Source organism: Vigna umbellata, chromosome 1, assembly GCF_029865625.1.
Source record: "Vigna umbellata cultivar VRB3 chromosome 1, Vumbellata_1.0, whole genome shotgun sequence".
In the NCBI taxonomy this organism is placed as follows: Eukaryota; Viridiplantae; Streptophyta; class Magnoliopsida; order Fabales; family Fabaceae; genus Vigna; species Vigna umbellata.
This window is the reverse complement of record NC_142165.1, coordinates 80,206,585-80,228,033: the sequence shown is the minus strand read 5'-3', so window position 1 is coordinate 80,228,033 and position 21,449 is coordinate 80,206,585. Positions and strand designations below refer to the sequence as shown.

At 33.8% G+C, this 21,449-nt stretch overlaps 2 protein-coding genes across 3 annotated transcripts; one reads left to right on the top strand and one right to left on the bottom strand.

Moving 5' to 3' along the window:
* The first annotated feature begins 8,425 nt into the window (after positions 1-8,425).
* Positions 8,426-11,717, top strand: LOC124822978 (uncharacterized). Its single transcript, XM_088104350.1, has 3 exons — positions 8,426-8,702; positions 8,969-9,026; positions 9,764-11,717. The coding sequence occupies exon 3, from the start codon at positions 9,788-9,790 to the stop codon at positions 11,384-11,386; it is 1,599 nt and encodes a 532-aa protein (XP_087960476.1). The 5' UTR covers positions 8,426-8,702; positions 8,969-9,026; positions 9,764-9,787; the 3' UTR covers positions 11,387-11,717.
* A 495-nt stretch (positions 11,718-12,212) lies between these two features.
* On the bottom strand, positions 12,213-18,210 carry LOC124822979 (putative receptor-like protein kinase At1g49730). Of its 2 annotated transcripts, XM_088104349.1 has the most exons (9): positions 17,887-18,210; positions 15,176-15,724; positions 14,409-14,699; positions 14,050-14,311; positions 13,922-13,974; positions 13,510-13,577; positions 13,300-13,389; positions 13,047-13,131; positions 12,213-12,900 (listed from the first exon to the last, which is right to left on the bottom strand). In XM_088104349.1, exons 1-9 carry the CDS (start codon positions 17,957-17,959, stop codon positions 12,356-12,358), a joined length of 2,016 nt encoding a protein of 671 aa, XP_087960475.1. In that variant the 5' UTR covers positions 17,960-18,210; the 3' UTR covers positions 12,213-12,355. The 2 variants fall into 2 exon arrangements, with proteins under 2 accessions (XP_087960475.1, XP_087960474.1); XM_088104348.1 differs by having other exon boundaries at positions 13,922-14,311.
* Positions 18,211-21,449: the final 3,239 nt, after the last annotated feature.

Sequence of the window (21,449 nt, the reverse complement as noted above, 5' to 3'; positions counted from 1 at the left end):
AAAAGTTTTTGAAACACTATTTAAATAATCATTTCTTGTGTTTCCTTCTATTTCAGTTGCTATTGTAGTTAACTTCAAGGGTTAGTTCCTCGCGGGACTTAAGAAAACAACCTTAATAAATGATGGAAAATGAAGGATACGTAGTAAATCGTCCTCCCTTGTTCAAGGGGGAAATGTTTGACTACTAGAAGCAACTGATGATTGATTTCCTTGAGTCCTTGATGAATGCATATTTATGCCGTGATTTAGCCTTTAATATTGAATTCTTGATTGATTTTTGTACTTTAAAAGAATATATTTTCATGAAGATTTGTTATAATTGGATTTATTTAGCATGTGATACAAAAACATGTTAAAAATAGCTTTTTAGTTGCATAAATGTTCTTTGGATATTTTGAGGTGTGTTAGTACAACTATAACTTGAGTTCATTAAAATGTTGAAATAAATTTGTTAAACTTTCATGATATCTTAAAGATAAATCTAAAAATACAAATAATCAAAACCACAAGAAGTCAAGCCAAGTATAGCATGAAAAAGTGAAGAAGTTTGGCTAAATGAAGATGAGAGAACAGACAACAAAAATTGGATCTTGAGATTTTCTCTATTTTTTTTCTACAAAAAATGACTTTAATAATTGATAAATATTTATGATAAAGGATAATTTGGGGAAAATATATCATAAGAAATTTTATTTGATATTCTTAAATAATTATCTTATTTAAATATATCTGTACATATCAAAAGATAATATTTGCCAAATGTTTTTAAATCTAGCAAAGATCTTCTCAAATATTTGTAGATCTCCATAATAATCAAATATATTTTGAAGATAATGGATTATTTAGAAGATAATTGGAGGAAATTACATTATCAAAAAGAAGATTATATAAACAGAAAATGTAACATCCCAATTATATAGGAATTATATAATATAAGACGTCATCAAGTATAATACGATAAAGCAGTTAGGACAAGTGATTAGGGCAATAGGATTACATTTATCCTTCCAAAAGAGCTAGGAAATTAAAACTTGAATTACAAAAGAGTAGAGTATTTCAAAAGAATAGAAATAGGTAAATCTATAAGCTCCTAGGGTACTCAAGAGCATTGACACCCTCCAGCTCCTACTCCACAGATGCCTCATCTCCCTCTGCTCACATCCAAGTGGATGATCATCGCAAAAGAAAACACAGAAAAAGAAGGCACAAACACAAACAAGCAAGGGTGAGCTAGTTATATAAAAATCATACAACCCATATCAATTTAACATTTATATAAGCATGTAACAATCAAGTATTTCAAGCATGCAAGGATCATAACACAATACAAACTAGGATCGAATGCATTATCCTGATACCAATGACCGACCACATGATTTGACCATCCGGACTAGTATGAAATGTCAAGTTCCAGGGGTTTGTGCACCCGGGTGATGTAGTAACTAGAAAACCATCAGCTGCCACCCGAGGTTAGTCCGTTATAACTCACCCAAGAACCTATGGGCTAGGACCTCCTGCTATTCTCACCACATGACTCATCACTCTCTACTTGAGCATGGATGATCATTAGAATGTCAGGATAAACCCCATAAGGACACTCCGCCCATTCATACGGTCAATCACAACAACCACAGGACACCACCATGTAACCTCCCTTGAGGATCATGGAATTACGTCCATCAACCATACTTATAACCAACCGTGACCCATATGAAACCATATACATATAACCTTTCACTTTTACATTGCATACAAACATATACATAATCTCAACAATATACATTAATTCAATCATCACAAGTTATAAAAGTAATAGCTCCATAAATTTAATGTAAATTTCTCAATACCAGAATCTTTATAATTTATTTCCAATGCCTAAACTCCTATACAATATATGTTATAATAATATTAAATGATGTAATACCCTTCAAGCATTTATAAAACACCAAAAATTAATTTAATATTACGTATATATAATACGTATATATATATATATATATAGCCACTGCATACACCAATTTACATATATAATATAATATATAATATGTTACGTATATAATATGTTACATATATTTAATATATATACTATGTTACGTATAATATATATATATATATATATATTAATATATTAATATGTTACGTATATATATAATATATCTATATATATATATATATATATTAATAATATAATATTATTGATACGTATTACTTCCGAATAACTTACAATGCTCCCTTAATTATGAAAGGGCCTGTTAAATTATTCATTACCACAGAATGTGTGCTCCCAACCTTCCCTCACTACCCAAAGGGCTGCTTTATGATCAGGGATGTGTCAACTCAGGTTTTTAAGTCTCCTCTATCCTACCAACAAGGAAAGACTCTCAACCAGTTTTAATTAATTTAATTAAGTTACCTAAACTAGTTTGTTGTGCTTTAAACCTCAAACGCCCAATTTTTATATTTTACCCCCCTCTCACAGTACTCTGAAATAATACTCATGCATCCAAGTACTACCCAAACAATGTTAATTAAAGTCTCACCCAAAGCCTTTCCAAAACATCATCAATCACAGTCAATAACTCATTCAGAAACAATTAGATTCATCAAACATTCCACAAGCCATCAATCACAGTTTTATAATTTCAACACATAACACCAGTTTTATAATTTCAACACATAACACCCAATATTTCTTAATCGTAACAGAAAATTCCAAACAACATGCCAATCAAATTATCATACATACAGAGCATATAATATTAAATCAAATAAACATAACCAGCTCCCCTTACCTTAAAGTTGAGCAGTCGAGCACACAACACAACTTTCAACAGTATCCTACCCCGGGAAGAACTTAAGCAGTGCCCTACAACCATCACATTGGTGATGAGAACAACCCTTATAGCTCAAACTTGACAGGAATTGGAAAGAGGACAGTTCTAATTGCACAAAAGCAATAGAACCATAAGCCCTAGATTTCGAAAATAGCGGAGAAAAGAGGAAGCCACTTACCGGCTGAAGAACGTAAAACCTATCGGATGGTTTTGAAGCTCTCTACGAGACGGTCGCTAGGGTACCACCTAACAGAACATGCAATGGCTAAATCAGTGTGGAGGCTAGAGAGAAGGCAGAAAAGAATTTGGGAAAAGGGGTTTTAGAGAGAGAAAGGAGAATTGGCAAATGAACTTCAGCTTTTTCTTTTTAGGAGAGCCCCCTTACCAAGGTCATGAGCCCAAATTGCTAAAGGTTTGGCTGCCACAATTAAGGCCCAATAACCCTGGGTCCAAATTTTTAGGTCCTTACAGAAAAGCCCAAAACAGAACCCAATCTAATTCCTATATAAAGAGACTGAGGAAAACACATTAGGGGAGCTGAGGAGTCCTTTGGGGGTTCAAATTTTGTCTTCTCTATTCTCTCACGTTCTCCCCCCTATCTTGTTATATTTTCATGTTATTTTTGTATTCCATGGAGTGTTGCGAATAATTGAATGGATTGTTGAGAATGTACTTTGATTAAAGGTGACAACTTTAACAACAATTAATCAAGAATGTATTTTGGTTAATTATCTTTTTACTTAAGAGGGAAACAAATAGACATGATTAAGCACAGTAATAATTAACTGAGAATGTACTTTGATTAAATTTACTATGATTAATCTTCAAAGTTTTTGTTTTTAATTGTTTAACAAGAATTTATCAAGAATGTACTTTGGCTAATTATCTTTTTACTTGATATAAGAGGTAAACAAATAGACATGATTAAGCACATTTAACTGATAATGTACTTTGATTAAATTTACTATGATTAATCTTCAAAGTTTTTGTTTTTAATTGACAATGCATTTTGGTTAATAATGAGAATGACAACAAATTAATTGAGAATTTACATTGATTAATTTGAAAATATAAGACAATAATTAATTGAGCTATAATATGTAGATAACCAATGATGAATCATATTTTGAAAACGTAGTAAAATCAACCTATTGTTTTTATCTTTTTAAATCCTTTTATAATTTTATTTCTTTTTATCTTTTTTTATTTTATTCTCTAATCTTTTATTGATCTTTATCTTTTTTATTATTTTTGTTTTACTAACCCTTTTATATAATTTTTATAAGAACTAATTTGTTATGAATCAATTCTATGTTCGTTAGGAAACAACTTATAGTTGAATTTATGTTTTCTATTTTGTTGGCTACTGTTTTAGCAATATTGAAATTGTTATAGTTTAGTAATATTAATTTGATCAAATCAACGACATTATCTTCTTTATTATTTTCGTTTTACTAACCCTTTTGTATAATTTTTATAAGAACTAATTTGTTATGAATCAATTCTATGTTCGTTAGGAGACAACATACGGTTGAATTTATCCTTTCTATTTTGTTGGCTACTATTTTAGCAATATTGAAATTGTTATATTTTAATAATATTAATTTGATCGCGTCAACGACAACATTATCAACGAGACTATAAATACATTAATTTGAATAGTATAACAAAAATATATTAGATGAGTCATTCTATACGTTGATTACATAAGTTTAGGAATACTTTGATTAGACGAGTTGTCGATGAATTGATTAGACCAGTCTAGCAATACACATTAGACAAGTCATTCATATATTGATTTGAAGAGTTTAACAATATACATTAGACAATTTTTTTCATACATAGATTAGACAAGTCTATTAATACACATTAGATGAGTATGTTTATTCACACTATTAATATTCCAATTTATATTAGACGAGTATGTTCATACAATAATTAGACAAGTTTAACAATACACATTAAACGAGTCTATGCACTAATTAGACAAGTATTTTATGCATAAAACATAAAACAATTAATTCCATGCATTAATAAGATGAGTATAAGAATACACATTATGTGAGTCTATCCACACACTGATTAAACGAGTCTTGCAATGCACATTAGATGTGTTTGTTCATTCATTGTTTAAATGAGTCTAGCAACATATATTAAATGGTTTTGTTCATACATATATTATATGAGTCTATTAATACACATTAGACAACTTTATTCATTCTTTGATTAGACATGTCTTGCAATATATATTAGACGAGTTTGTCCATACACATTATACTAATGTAACAATATGTAAGGAGGGACAACACACACACATACACATAGATCTCCATACAGGTAAGATATTGTCCCCTTTGGATTAAACCCTCACGGATTTGCTTTTGGTACCACTAAAAAATGCCTCTTACCAATGGAGGTATCTTATGTGTATATAAACTCATCTTCCCACCTCCCCTACAGGTCACTAGACCTGAACCATGGACTCTGATACCATTTGTAACGAGGGACAACACACACATACACATAGATCTCCACACTGGTAAGATATTTTCCGCTTTGGGCTAAACCCTCACAGATTTGCTTTTGGTACCACTCCAAAAGGCCTCTTACTAATGGAGATATTATGTGTATATAAACTCATGTCCATCTCTTATTTTATTCGTTGTGGAACTTTGTTTGTACCCAACTATATAAGGGATCGACACCACTCTTTACCCAAAACCTTAAGACAATGGGTTAATGGGTCTTTCATCTTTATATACTGCTCTACTTTCTCATTTCTATCCAATGTGGGACTTGGACTCACACTTGGATTCCCAACAATCTCCCCGTCAAGGGTGAGTCCCTTCCACATAGGTACACTCCGCCTCCAGCGGAAACATTCCCAACCAACTTTCGGTATAGGGATCATTATACTCGTCTGAGCCGGTCACTAAGACAAACCATCGGCTCTGATACCACTGTTGGGTCTTTCGAGGAGGAGGTTCCCTGTGGGTTACACAAACACCAATACCATCTGAGCCAACTATATAAGGGATCGACACCACTCTTTACCCAAAACCTTAAGGCAATGGGTTAATAAGTCTTTCATCTTTATATACTGCTCTACTTTCTCATTTCTATCCAATGTGGGACTTAGACTCACACTTGGATTCCCAACACACTACACATTAAGTCAATATATCCATAAACTGATTTATATTTATAATGAATATACTCAACATATTTTTGTATAGTTTACTCTTTATATTTTAGAGAATTTACTCTACCATTTTTCACATATTATATTCTTTTGTATTTTTATAGGTTTAAACCCTCATTTGGTCCTCGTATTTGTGTGTCAATCTCAAGTGGGTCATCACTTTTTTTTCGGTCTCAATCGGGTCCATAAACTTGTAAAAATGAGCCAATTAAGCCCTCTCCGTTAAGTTTTCATTGACGCCGTTTAATTGTGATGACGTGGTCCGCACATTATATGCTGATGTATAAATATTATATTAGGTGGAATTTGCTATTTAAATAAAAAGTGTTTAACATGGCACAAATGTAATTATTTCCTTCCTTCTCCTTTTTCTCTTCACGGTTGAGAGAAAAGCTCTATAGTTCCTCCGTCAACGGTCGTCACCAGCGCCATCGGTCGCCGCCAAGCTCGCGGCCGGTCACAACTGTATCGTTTTGAAAGACGTTATACCAGGGACGCAGAGGAGACCTGAGGAAGAAAGGGAAGGGTTGGTGAGGCGTGCGTGGGGGATCGACGCATTCGGCGAGGGCGACAGGGACCTCGGCGCGTAAGCCATCGAGCTCCTTTTTCTTGGTGCTGAGGAAAGCCCAAAAGCGGAAGGGTTAGCGGTTGTTGAGTCAATGAAAGGTGTTGATCAAAGTAATTTGAAACGAAACGGTAGTGGTTTTGGTTCATCATCCGGAGCAAATCTCAGGCCCCCAAATCGATTGAATATTGTTGTGCCTGTTAATCAATTGGGTTGCTGAGAATCAGAAACCCTATGGTATACCACCCTCAAACCCTAATACGAATATTTCACCTTCTTCAGCCTATCCTCAGTTTTTTTGCCTCCCAATCCCATTCCAATTCGGTTTCTCAGCGTTTGGGTTCTCCCAATTTGAGTTCTGTTTCATCCCATTCTAGGTCTCTGTCTCAGCCTTCTGAATTTGTTTAGTGTATACATGAATTTGGATAACATTGATACTCTGAATTTTTCTGGCCAGATTACACATTTGTCAACACCCAATTAATTCTTTTAATTTGTTAGTTTGAGCAGTGAATGGGCTTCATTTGTGGTTGATAGGATTTTTGAGATGGGTGCTGTAAGTTTTGGTATTAATGTCTTGCTTTCTAATGCTTATGCTGCTGTTGGGAGATGGGAGGAGGCGGTGAGAGCGAGAAAAATGCTGAGGGATTAGGGAATAAAGAAAGAAACTGGTTTGAGTTGGGTGGAGGAGGGTAACAGGGTTCATACATTTGCTGCTGGGGATAGGTCTCATGGGAAGACCAAGGAAATTTATGAGAAGTTGGAGGAGCTGGGAGATAAAATTGTGAAAGCTGGGTATGTTGCAGACACGTCTTTCGTGTTAAAAGAAGTGGACGAAGATGAAAAGAGTCAAATTATAAGGTATCATAGTGAAAGGTTGGCCATAGCGTTTGGACTTATTACTTTTCCTCAGGAGCGACCTATCAGAGTGGTGAAGAACTTGCGTGTTTGTGGTGATTGCCACACTGCCATCAAGTTTGTGGTGACCGGCGGCGAGCTTGGCGACGACAAGTTTGGTCCCTTTAAATATAGTTCTCCACGTGGAATGGTTGATTATACAACAGAAAACTCATTCAATTTAATACACATTGCCACCTCAACTAAAAAAAATTACAGCTCAGTAGACGGCGTCAATGAAAACTTAACGGAGAGGGCTTAATTGGCTCATTTTTACAAGTTTATGGACCCGATTGAGACCTAAAAAAGAAACGATGACCCACTTGAGATTGACAAACGAGGATTTAAACCTATTTTTATATTTTTATACATATATCAACTTTCTAAACTTATAAATAATTTTTTATATTAATTTTGTTCAAAATTTAATTATAAACTGAAAAATATTATTATTATTTTATAAATGTCTAAATATCTTTTAATATAATATATATTTACTAAAAAAAAAAATACACAAGAACATCAAAGTAAACACAGATTTAAAATTAGTTTTGAAAAAAATAATATTCTGCGTTCGTTGGTATCTCCTTTCGCTTCTCATTGACTAGCCACTACAAAATGGCTCGCCAATTCCGAGATCCATTCTCTTCCATGTTGTTCCCTTGTTTCTGTTTTCCTCTGCAACTGAATTGGACCTTAGCTTCAACTTTGTTTATAATAAATATTAATGAACTAGGAAAATCAAATTATAATCAATTTAATTTTTTAATATTTCAAATTCTTCAATGGTTTAATCCTCTAAATGCAATCTTATAATTTTAAAATATAATTTATTATTTACATGAAAAAATGGAATTAGATTTTAATAGAAACATATGTACAAACCTATTTATAATTAAAGAAAAACATGTTTAGTGGTTTCTAATGCCCTAAGAAAGCAAAAATATTCATCTTCACTTTCACTCTTTCTGCTGCCACTGAAGTAAATATCCAAGAATAAAAAAACCCACTCACCCACCCAAACCAAAACCCTCTACTACTCTATCTCATTCTTCAATAATCACGCGCTAATCATCTTCGGGATTCATCCTTTATTTGCTACCTAATCAGGATTGGGACTCCGGATTCTTGTTCGTGTGGCATCCGATTTGATTTCCCATCAACAACGTTTTAATTATTCTGCAATTACTGTCAATAATTATTGGTATCTTTCTTATTTGCATATTTTTGTCACCCTTCATTCTTTTTTCAATGAAATAAAAATATGTGTACCATAGACAGCACCGTTGTGGGATTTTGTGTTTGGGTTCCGGTTTTTATCTTACCAGAGCTCAAATTCTGTTCCGAATATTTTTTTTATTAGAAGAAATTTCCCTCTGTAATAAACCATTTGGAAGGGTATTCATGCTACCCGTTCCAGTATGTGTTTTTCTCTAATAGATTTCTGTGCTTTGAATTTTGTTTTTGCAGACCTAGGTTCAGGAATCAAATTTCTCTTTGGGCGGTTGAGGACTTTCCTTTTATAGGGGTAAGTGTTAGAAATTGCATAAAGTTTGTTTATTCTCAGTTGGCTGTTGGTGTTAAAATGTCAATGGAATTGGAAGGGAGTCTTGGTTCAATACATGCTGTAGTAATAGTTGAGTTTATGATTATTGATTGTGGGGTTTTGTTGATTTCATTTTCAATCGTTCAGTGGGGATACACTTTTATGATACTGTGATGGTGAACTAGGCTTTGTTTTGTAATTGTGATTCCTGGATGCGTATAAAATGGGGCGATGAATTGAAATCATTGTGTATATTGTATTTTTTATTTTCGAAAATGTTTCAGAACCTTTAATTTGGTAGGGATTTTTATTTCAAGAATCATGTTAGTTCTTAGTTTGATATTCTTCACCCATGTTTTGCACTGTGCAATCTCTGAATAGGGATACCTTGCATTGGACTCTCTTTGACAACCAGGCAGTTATGCTTCTTGCTCTAGCAGTTTAATCATTGTTTAGAAACCAGCGTTGATACTTAATAGTTCCTAGAATTGATTCTCTTAAGTCCTATCCTGTTTCTGGTTGAAGGGAAATAATCTGTTTTTATCCTAGTCCTGTGGGTCTTGTTCTCATAACCGCGGTTGCGTTCAGTGCCCCTATTTTTGGGTCATATGGCTAGATCATTCAAGCCTATATAGCATTACCTTATCAATGTGTTGCAACAAGATGTTTCAGGGATGTTTTTTTTGCTGAATGATCTCTTCACTCCATTATGCGTGCAGGAACATCTGAATTCCTAGTCATTGATGGCTACCCCTAGTAAATCAACACAAATAACATCTTCTGACACTTTTGAACAGAAGGGTAAGACTATGAGTGAGTCAAATGCAGCCATTCTTCAATGTCCTTTAAACCAGCAACTCCATAGCTCCTTAGATGGCCCAGTAGCAATCCTTTGGGATATTGAGAATTGTCCTGTTCCAAGTGATGTACGGCCTGAAGATGTAGCAGGTAATATAAGAATGGCTTTACGGGTGCACCCAGTAATTAAAGGAGCTGTTATGCTGTTTTCTGCTTATGGGGATTTCAATTCTTTCCCTAGGCGACTTAGAGAGGGCTGTCAGAGAACTGGTGTTAAACTTATTGATGTTCCAAATGGGAGAAAAGATGCTGCTGATAAAGCTATCTTGGTCGATATGTTCTTATTTGCTCTTGACAACCCTCCACCATCCTCTATTATGCTTATATCTGGAGATGTTGATTTTGCACCAGCACTTCACATCCTTGGTCAGCGAGGATATACTGTTATTCTTGTCATCCCTGCTGGGGTGGGTGTTTCGTCTGCCCTATGCAATGCTGGTAAATTTGTCTGGGACTGGCCTAGTGTGGCACGCGGGGAAGGCTTTGTGCCTCCCTCAAAGGCTTTAGTGCCACCCCGTGGAGGTCCAATTGAGCTTGCTGGATATCTGATGGGGTGCCAAATCAATGACAATTCTGAAGTATTAAATGAAGAAGAAGCAATAGTTTATAGAGGTATGTCACAGAACTATTACAACTCAAGGGAATTTTCATTAGTGTCACAATCACTGTCTGAATACAACTGTGGCACATCGAACATGACATGCTTGCCGACAACTATGAGATCACACAGCCTTCCATCTGTATTCAATGATGTTCAAGGAGGGTCTATGATGCCTTCTGGTGATCAAAATGAATGCCAGTTATGGGTACAACCTGGGGATTTAAATGGCCTCAAGGGGCAGCTGGTAAGATTGATTGAACATTTTGGAGGATGCCTGCCTCTCGCCCGAGTTCCGGCAGAGTACCAGAAAATTTATGGGAGACCTCTTTATGTTGCTGAATATGGGGCAATAAAGTTGGTCAATCTTTTCAAGAAGATGGGCGATGCCTTGGCTGTGGAAGGGAAGGGGCATCGGAAATTTGTGTATCTCAGAAACTGGAAGGCAGGCCCAAGTGCTCCCCCTCTCTCTCTGGCAAAGAAAGACAAGAAGGGAAAGGGAACCCAGGAAGAGAATGTGAATGTTGTCACTGGTGGGTGCTCTTCAGATGAGTTTTCAGATGAAGAAAGAGTAGTCATAGAAGAACATGACGAAAGAAGTTGCACAGGCAAGGGCAATCAGGAGAGTGCAGCAAAATGTGAAGTCGATGACTGTGTTATTGAGCACTTCAAGTATGAGCTGCAAGAGATTCTAGTAAGCTATTCTTGTCGAATATTCCTTGGTTGTTTTGAGGCTATATACCAGCAGCGATACAAGAAACAGCTGGAATATCAGAGATTTGGTGTGGACAAGTTGGAGGATTTGTTTGAGAAAGTGAGTGATGTGGTGGTATTGCATGAGGAACCAGTAAGCAGGAAGAAGTTCCTGGCTGCTGTGGGTGGTTAGAAAACTTGGCAACGAATTGCTATTCGCATTAACCGTTCTGATGTTTTAATCTTATGCTGAGAAATTAGTTTTCTCTTTAGCAACCTCAGCCTTTTCAGGTCATTTATTCCTTAGAAGACTTGTAAAAATGATATGCTGGACATATGTGTTTTTTTTATAGTCACTGTCCTGCATGTATCTGAAACTTTCCCCTCGAATTGGTGTTTATTTTCAGTCTCTGAAACCGATTAGCTACTTGTAGGAATCGGGAGACGTGTACAAGTAATAGCTTTTGTACTTGTATCTTGTATCGTATTTCAATATACAATTCTTCCATGTTGATTTATTTTTATACTGATTACTGGTTGAACATCATACCTTTTTATGCTTCCTGTACCTTGAAGTTTCAGTGGGAATCATTACTGAATATCGTAATAAAACTTGTGTACTCGTTCTTTTAATATCAATGTTTACGGATATGCTTCTACAAATGTCAGAAGGCATTACAAAAATTGTGGCATGGGTGACCTGACTGGTAGCATAGGGAGAATCGTAGTCAAGAAAGATACATGGATTTATTTACTTTCAGCGTATTTGGAACTGCTTTGAGAGGCCCATTTGACGAAAAGAGTTCCGTTATAGACATCGCAGCTAGTTCTTGTTTTACATTTGTTTAATTTTGGACGTCAAAAATTACGTTCTCATTGTTTCCAAACACTCATGTATGCTAAGTTCACAGCTTCTCAATCAATATATCCCTTGCAAAGAGGAAATTTGCATGGATGACCATGATGAAATCGAAATCTGTTACTCTAAAAGGCACTTTGGTTTGAAGGGTTCTCTAATAAAAAGAAAATGAAGTACTATATTTCTCATTTCTCCCATGATTTTCATATAGACTTTCTCCTACTTCCCAAAAATCCACAAATTTGAAGTCAGAGTAAATGAGAAATTTAAAACTCAAGTCAACTTGAAGAATCTAACGATGTTTCACACAGAGAACATATTTGGCGGAGACTGTGGAGAGCCAGTCTCAAGTAAAAAACTTCTACTGCAATATGACCGGGATGTACTCGAAGATGAAGCAAGATATCTTCCCTCTCCGCTGTGAAACAATGCTTCATTTCTGAGCATTTTCCCCTTGCTTCTTCTGCCTCTGTGCTGACTTCCCTGACATTCTTCATCTTCAACAGTTTGTAGAAACTCACTGTGCATTGGTTCTGATGTTTCATACAGAAGCCTAAGTACCTGTTTTATTGAAGGCCTTGCCCTTCCTTCTCTATGGGTGCACCATGCTACTATAGATATTACTGTTTGGAGCTGATCCAAGTCAAAAGATTCCCTCACATTGGGATCTACTAGCTCCAATAATCTCGTATCTGATTCCATGTATGGTTGGGCCCATTCTACTAGATTCTTATTATCTTGAATGGCTCGTCTTCCTGTTACAATTTCAAGTAGTAATACCCCAAAACTGTATATGTCACTTTTCTCGGTGAGCTCTTGAGTAACAACATACTCAGGATCCATATAACCTGGAATTGAATTTAACATCCAAAATTAAGTATTGTCAATGATGAAGGTTTATAGCTGTAGTTCCCTGGATATAGAACCCTCCTTTAAATCACGTAAAAATCTAAAATCAGCTAAGTAAAATATAGTGAAGAAAAGAATTTGTTACCCGGAGTTCCCCGAATTTCAGTGTTTACAGGTTCAAAGCATACCGATCCATCTTTTGAAGCTTGTGCAAGACCAAAATCAGCTATCTGTGAAAATGATGTAATACAGGTATAAAGGAATTAGTTAACAATTGACAGCATCTTACCCTATCCATACATAAATCAAAAATTCTTTGCAATGTTTCAAACTCGGGCTGAAAAGACAGTGAATATTAACAGGTGAAATGCTGGCATACAGTGCGAAAATCATCCAACCTTGGCAACAAAGTTCTCATCCAGTAAAGTGTTGCTAGATTTAATATCTCTGTGACACAGAGGAGGATCGCAATAGAAATGGAGGTACTCCTGCACGTGAAAGAATGTGAGGTTAAAAAGTAAAATCCATGCATAAAGAGAATAAAGGATGAAAAACATTCAGCCACTCGATTTTGATAAGCTTGAAATTAAACCAATGGCAGTTATTACCAGGGCATTGGCCACATCAATGGCAATTTGGATTCTTGTTCGCCAACTTAAAGGTGTTTTACCAGGGGCTGTACAAATGAACAAAAGTATCTTACGTGAGATTAAGGGGTTAACAGGGAAAAGAAGCAATGATAATTATCTGTTTCCTCGCTATTCAAATGCTATAGTTTTGTTGCACATGTTGAATTGTCATGTTTAATATGGCTGAAGGTACTGAGTTAGAAAAAAGATGCAGGAAAGAAAGCACATAAGATCCACATAATGATACAAGCACAAGGGATGAAGATAGAAGTTCCATTTGTAATTTGACCAAATATTATCGAAAGTAGAATATTATTCAAAACAGTGAGCGTGAATGTATTTATTTGTTTTTTTTTAAGGAACAACAATCTATGGAAATCGAGAGGCATACAATGAAGATGATCTTTCAAGCTTCCATTTCCCATGTACTCATACAATAGAAACCTGCCATAGACATTCAGAAGAGTTTGATTCATTGGTATATATGTCGAAGAATATAAAAAACACAGAAACAGATACCTCTCACGTTTTTGAATGCAAAAGCCTCTCAAGGAAACAAGATGCCGATGGTGCAGCCGGGCAAGAAGCTCAATTTCTCTGCAGAACTCATCCTCTCCCTGCTCAGATATTCTGTTCATCCGTTTTACTGCTGCGACCAGGCCATCAGAAAAATCAGCTTTATACACAGTTCCAAATCCCCCTTGACCAATGATAGTACTAAAATCCTCTGTAGCCCTTTTTATCTCCTTGTAGCTGAATTTTCGGAACATAGATGAAGAACCTGCTCAACACACCCCAACCAGGAAGCAAAATAAGAAAAAATGGTGTGCTAGTTTCAATAATATATCACTAACAAGAATGATCAACCAAAACCTTACCTTCCTGAAATTTCCATGTTGTACAAGGTGGTAAGGTTTTCGAACAGGGTTTACCAAAATTATCAGGCTTGTCTAGCTCTCTGCTTTTCTGGCGAATTAGAACTATCAAGACTATGAGTGTGATAACAGCAACAGCTGTAACTGCAATAGCAATACCTGGAACTAACGTCAAACGATATGAATGATGCTTTCCCTTTAAAGGTGCACTTAACAATGGTTGACTTGGGCCATCAGAAACAGGTGGGCTTGGAGAAGCCTTAGGAGCAGGCAAGGATGGGGTTGACTCTAAAACTGGCATCACAGTTGCAAAAAAGCATGATCAGCTATAAAATTTTAGTTTATTGGTAACTATACACAGACTTCATTGCATTCCTGGAATGAATATTTATTGGTGTAAAAAGAAAATAATACACATGCTTCATTTGGCACACATTAATTGTTATAACTACTAACTAGTACCCTTTACACAGTTTTTTCAATGCGTAGTTTAGTTATACTGTTTTCTATCCTTGTCATTCATACCAATGGAAAGTATATGTGCAACAATTGCTTGTTTATTTAGAAGCAATTACAAAGAGGAACTACAACATTCTGAAGTAGAGATCTCATCCATTTTATTGGCTTTACATCATAATAAATCTCAAGGCCATAATCATTTAATCTATGCAGTAGAATTAACACGTGAAGGAACTCATTCACACAGTGACCTGAAGAGGGAGCAGATCAAACTGATTATCATTAGCTTTTTTACTTTATAAAATTCTTACCAGGAAGCTTGAGAAGTCCTTGAACCCCAAAGAAACAAATTGCAATGTCAATGGTAGATATCTCATCAACTTGGCTTGCTAATGCAGCAAAAGTGGCATCACGACATGTACTAAGTGTTATATTATCTTCAATTCCGATATGATGCAGATAACCAATGCCAGCATTTAAACACTTCTTACATTTACTTTCCTCTCCAAGTGGCGCTTTGCAATTTTTTGTGACCTCCGTAAATCTGGGGGATTGCAACATTTGGACAACACTAGTTCTCCCCTTACATTCATAATTAACAGGAATTTTTGTTCCGAAACCACAGAAAGCTGTTGCATTTTGTGCAACTCCATTAAGTTGCAAGGTTTGAAATATGGTTTGGAGGCAGATGTCAGTCGCATTTTGAGAGACCCCTAGGTTGCCTGTTGCATTAGCAAAACGAGAAACAGCAATTGCAACATTAGTATTGATGTATCGGCAGCATTTTCCTCTGTCACCATGGTTAGAGCATAGAGAGGATGCAAGTGTGAAGTTTGAACCAGTAAAATTCAAAGGGCAATCTGCAAAAGGAGGAGCAATATTAGACCATTAAACCACATTTAATCCTTCACCTGAATTGCCAACAATTTACTATAGTACAATTAAAAGATTGACTAGTCAAGCTGAGATTATTAATATAAGGATGGCAGTTTTGCTAACCATTACGCTAAAGGAAATGGATGGTTCAAGAATCAAAAGGGAAAAATTTACTATAAAATATTACTTCCAAATATTACCATTGCATCTCTACCATGATTTCCAATAAAATCTTTCTATTTGTTAATCATTTCCCTCATGGCAACGGTTAGAGAAACTGTAAAAACATATTCAGTTTCTGTGGAAGTTTTCAGAATGCATGAGATAAAAACTACACCACAAAACAGGTCCAATCTTAGTTCATTTCATGACATTCTTGCAGTATTAGTTTTGAATACATAGTTCTATGATTATTACTGTTTAGTCTTTACAGTCACAATATGTGCACCATGAAAGTTTTTGGCACCTTGACCATGTCATGATTCCCCTAGAATAAATCTTGAACATGTCAAAATATTGTGGAAGAGCGTCTATCTCAATAAAATGATTTTACTGCTTAGGTTTGCAGTGCAAGCTCTGGGCCTGATGTTCAATAGGCAATAGGTATATATTATATTGGAGTAAAGATATACTTTGACATATAATGGAATGAAAATGAACTTATTACAATTTTATGGATTTTTTTTTACTCGTGAGCATTCTTATAGGATGGTTACGGCGAGTTCTTCAATTCACTTATTTTCCTTTTGCTGTGGAAAACAATAAGATTGTACGTGATTTATATCCCTAAAATGCAAGCAAATGACTTTTGGACTCAAAGCACAAGCCAAATAAATACTGATCTGAAATTATAATTTAAATGAACAGATTAAAGCCCCTTCCTAGAGAGACGCTAAAATTATACCATCCTCTATTCATATTTTAAAATTACACTTTCCTCCCCTCAGATTAATAATATGTGCTACAATTTAGTCCATCTTTACTTAAAGAAACCTCTTAAGGTCAAATGTTTCTCTTTTACTGACTGTCAACATTGTTTGAAACTGATTTTGAATCTTTTACCGTGAACATTGAGAGTATAGAAGATTAAATGAACACTTTTAAGGAAGTTTCAAGTTAATAATATGAATTCACAAACCATCATTTCATTTACTGAAGTCCAAAAATTCATAATAATCACAAAATTAGTTATCAGTGATTGTAAAAATTGGAATAAAAAGAAAAACAAACTTAGGAGGCCAATTCACAGTTAATCATCCTCACACACACTAATTATACTAAAACGGGGTAAAGTGAAACACTTATTGATCTCTGAATAGAGATGAGTGTAACTTTTTAACTGAGAAGTTGCGGGATAAGGGTGTATTTTACATTAATTGAAGTAAAATAATAGGGACAGCAATGATGAAATTCTTGACAATTGGGAAAGGCGTTGTAACTATTCTATGTCACCGATAACATGTTTTCAATTTCATCAGAGTTCAAAACAGTTCCATTTTCTAGAGTTTATATACCAGTAAAAAGTACAACACAATATCGGATTTGCAGGATAGCCTTATCTATTTCTAATATAGGTTAAATGTGGCCAAATGCTTCTGCTTTCTGCTCTTTTAGAAGGTAAAAACTCAGGTTTCTCTATGGGCAAACCTAGAGCAGATGTGAATTTGTGATAAAAGCTTTTGCATATTAATTTCTGTTACCATTCAGGTGGTAAAAGCTTTTGTTGTACCACAATTCCATCAAGATATTTGGTCCTAAATGTGACTTTGGTGTAGAAAAAGGGAAGAGAAACAAGGTGAGAGAAATGTTAGTAACAAATTGACAATGTGCATAACTGTCCAGATTCATTAACACCTGTCAATCCTTTCTCATCACATTGAAGTTTCCCAATAACGGGGAAAACAATCATAACTAAGACCAACGTATAAATGCGCCAAGAACATCACCCACAAGTTCCAAGTGTTAGCATTATTAAATAGCCGTTATCATTAATTCCTACCTCGACACCATTCCTTACCCGTGATGGGTAAAAGACATATTCCAGAAATGAATGCAGCAGTTTGTGTACCCAGTATCGTAATAAGGCAAAAGGGTGGAAGATATTGAAGCAAAGCTAAAAAAGGAAAGAACTTTTGAAGGAACTAACCAGCCATTATGACAGGAAGCTGCATTCCAAGAAAAGCCAACATTCCCAACAAAGGGAGAAGCCCGTAGAGCATGGTGGAGTAGTAGGTAGAGAAGAAAGATGAGGACTTGAAAGAGTGTGTTTATGTGTATTGTGTCTTAACCACCCATTTTGGGAACACCATTCACCGTTCTGGCTGCTACAATAGGTTTTATTAGACTTTTCAGAAAGACCGGTGGGTGTGTGGGCGTGTGAATGTGTGCGTGAGAGAGAGAGAGAGATGGAGAGAGAGAGAGAGAGGGTTTTGTACTTTTGTTTGTTTGGCTCTGAATAAATGCGCACTGATGAGGAAGAACAACAATTTTAATTGATGCTTTCGTGGGGTATACCTTTATTTGTTTCATATTCCACAGTACACCAGAGGCTCTCCCTTTCATTTTTCTCATTCTTCATCAAACTTCTCAAAGACACTGCACACACCAAAAAGAAATTCATTCTTAATAAATATCAGTTTTTTAAATTAAATTTTAAATCTTTACGGTGTTTAATGGAGCACGTAATAAGACCAAAAACTATAATACACAGGTGAGATGTAAAATTCTCTCTTTACAAACGGTTGATTTGATAAGTGAGGAAGAGTTGAAACCAACACAAAGGAGAAAGACTTTGTGTGATGGTGGTGTTGCATTTATGAGGCTAAATTTGATTACTATTTGATTTTATAACGTTAATTAGATTAAGTTTACCATTTGAGTAGTTTATCATTTTAGTTTGATACCACACAAGAAAATCTGAAAATTTCACATGAACAAAGCATTTGTTACTAGAACCAAATTAGTTTAAAAGATTTATAAGCTTTCTGTAAATAATTTTGTTTATAAAAAAATGTTGGGAGCGTCGGCAGTGAGATTCTTTTCTTATGGAAGGTAAAAGTATAAAAAATGTTGAGTGTTTGTTATTGATATTTGGTTTTGTCTCATAAGTCTCCATCAGCATATGAATGATGGAAGAAAAATGTCATGGATTTAGTTGCAAGAGCATGTGAGCATGTGTGGGACCTATCACTTCATACATGTGCCTATATTATGTGCTTCTTCTCTTCTCTTGCCCTACAATGTCATCCTCCAATCCCTCCATATTCTCTTCAAATCAACCACTGCACATTTTTTTTACACTCTGGAAATCCATCCCTACCATTACCAATATAAAAAAACCAACACACCACGTTTCTTTAAAATCTAAATATTTACCATACATCCTTTTCTTCAAACTTTCCTATTAATGAGTTATATCATTCTAACATAAGTGAATTTTAAACCTAAGTTTCACATTAAAATAAAAGTGATTAAAAATTATTTGAAAAAAATTATAAAATTATTTTCTTAAAATTTTAAGTTAAAAATGATATTAATATTTTATGTAAATTAAATTCATAACCAATTGGTAATTTGTTATCCTCTTAAAAAAAACACATCAATTTCTTATAAATAGATATCAATTTTTTTTTATTTATTTTTAGTTAATGGAATACTTAATCCTCATACTAAAACTCTGAACATTCTTTTTCTTCTTCTTTCTTTCATACCCAAGTTTATATAATAAAAAACTTGTATGGGAATCCAACTTTTATAGCATAGTTGTTTCTGTTTGACATATGAAAAATCTCCGACTTATTTCATACAACACAAGAAATTATGAAAGTGTTACACTATTCATAGTCTTATTTTTCTATTCTGTTTACTAAATTAATATGCAATTTTGTCCAACTGGTTAATTAAATTTTAGTGTTTTTAATTTGGGTTGTTTTCATTTGTGTTAGGGTTATTTCTTCTTAATGTTCCCCTTTACTACTCAGTTATCATCCTTTTACAAATTTTGTCATTAAATTTCTTTTTAGTTTTGAAACTTTTGAATTACATGTACATTTTCTAATCTATTAATTTTGAAACAAAATGATAATGTGCCATAAAAAAATAATATAAGTCAAAACACGCTGTTTTTTGATAATAAAATGTCACTTCTTTTTTTTTTTACTTTCTACGGTCATACTTTAACATTTCGTCAGAACTTTGAGAAAAATTGATAAGGTGCGTAAAATTTCTTAAAATATAATAATAAAATATAAGAGTGATAAATAATGGGAAATGACAATAATTTATTGATAAAATACCAAATTAGGTTTTATTTTTTATTTATTTATTTTTATGTTTTAAGGATCCTTAGATATTTAGATTACTTTCATCAAAACAAGCGCAAGTTAAACACAATCTTACATCTATAAGTTACTTTTTTTGTAAGATTTCTAAAAAAATTGTTTCGATCACGTTTAAGTTGACATTAATGTATTTTTATAATTTTTTGTAGTATTTTAAGATTACATTTCTACCTACACACAAAAATACATTTGTATACTTATCCAGATATAAGCATATCGATTATTTGAACATTAATTTATCATTTTAAGATTTTAGTGATGCATTATTAAATTATTTACTTATTTTTATAGGTGTGCAACTTAACTTCAATAAGTTTGTCTTTGGTGAAAACTATGGTAAAAACAAACAAATAATTCACTTATTTTTTTAAAATGTTAAATAAAATAAGGATGTTAAAATACTATATATTATTTCTTATCAAATGATGAATAGTAAACTGTTAGTTGAATTAAAAAGGAAAATGTAATCTTTTCTATTTTGAGAGCATCTTTTGGAGACATGTTTTGCGAATAGATATTTCCTTAAAAAATTAGAGAAAGAAAAGGACAAACTTCATTATTCATTTGCCAATTAACGAAGTTCAGTAAAGCAATTCGAAGTGTGAATATTAAAGTATGAATTAAGAAATGTTAATATAGATTAGTGTGCAAAATCAAATTGTTTGGGGAAAGAAAAATGCCAAGAAGACCGGATCAATAAAATACATTACTGCTATTTGACAGCATGTGTGCCAGCTATTCTTATCTGTTTTTGGCGTTCAAAATTAAATTATTTTTTATTTTCAATAATTGGACTCAAAGTGTTTTAAAACTACGTTAAAAATAAATTCAATTCTACTTTTATAGAACGGTTTTTGTTTTTTAAATTTATATTTTAGAAAAAAAAAACTAAATTAAAAAGGTTATCTTCGTTAGTGTTTTTTTTTTCTCATTACTATTCTTATTATCGCAGTGATTATAACGATAAAAATATATTTATTATACGTGAAATAGCCTAAATGGTTCTCTACTGGAAGATAGAAATATATTTATTATTATTTCACAGATCTTAATATTCTAAATCTCCTTCCACTCAAAATTAAGAATAAAGTAAATTTGTATTTATAGATAAATTAAGGATACTACAATATTTTACATTGATATAAGGATAAGAATATATATATATATATATATATATATATATATATATATATATATATATATATCCATCTGATTTTTATCTATACATTCGTTTTGATTTAAATTTCTTAGACATTCTTAATTTATTAGTATATTTTAAAATTTATAAAATTATAAACTTTCTTTCACTGTTGTTGATATCGAAGAGAAGAAATTTTGTGTTTTTAACTTTTCTCTAAAAGAAATATTT

Bases quoted from the DNA above. Each gene is read 5' to 3' on its own strand.
- LOC124822978 (XM_088104350.1), top strand. From the start codon at position 9,788: ATGGCTACCCCTAGTAAATCAACACAAATAACATCTTCTGACACTTTT.
- LOC124822979 (XM_088104348.1), bottom strand. From the start codon at position 17,959: ATGCTCTACGGGCTTCTCCCTTTGTTGGGAATGTTGGCTTTTCTTGGA. The intron at 14,312-14,408 runs GTAAGGTTTTGG...TGTGTTGAGCAG, and splicing joins AACATGGAAATTTCAGGAAG to GTTCTTCATCTATGTTCCGA. The intron at 13,390-13,509 runs GTAATAACTGCC...TTTCACGTGCAG, and splicing joins TTGATGTGGCCAATGCCCTG to GAGTACCTCCATTTCTATTG.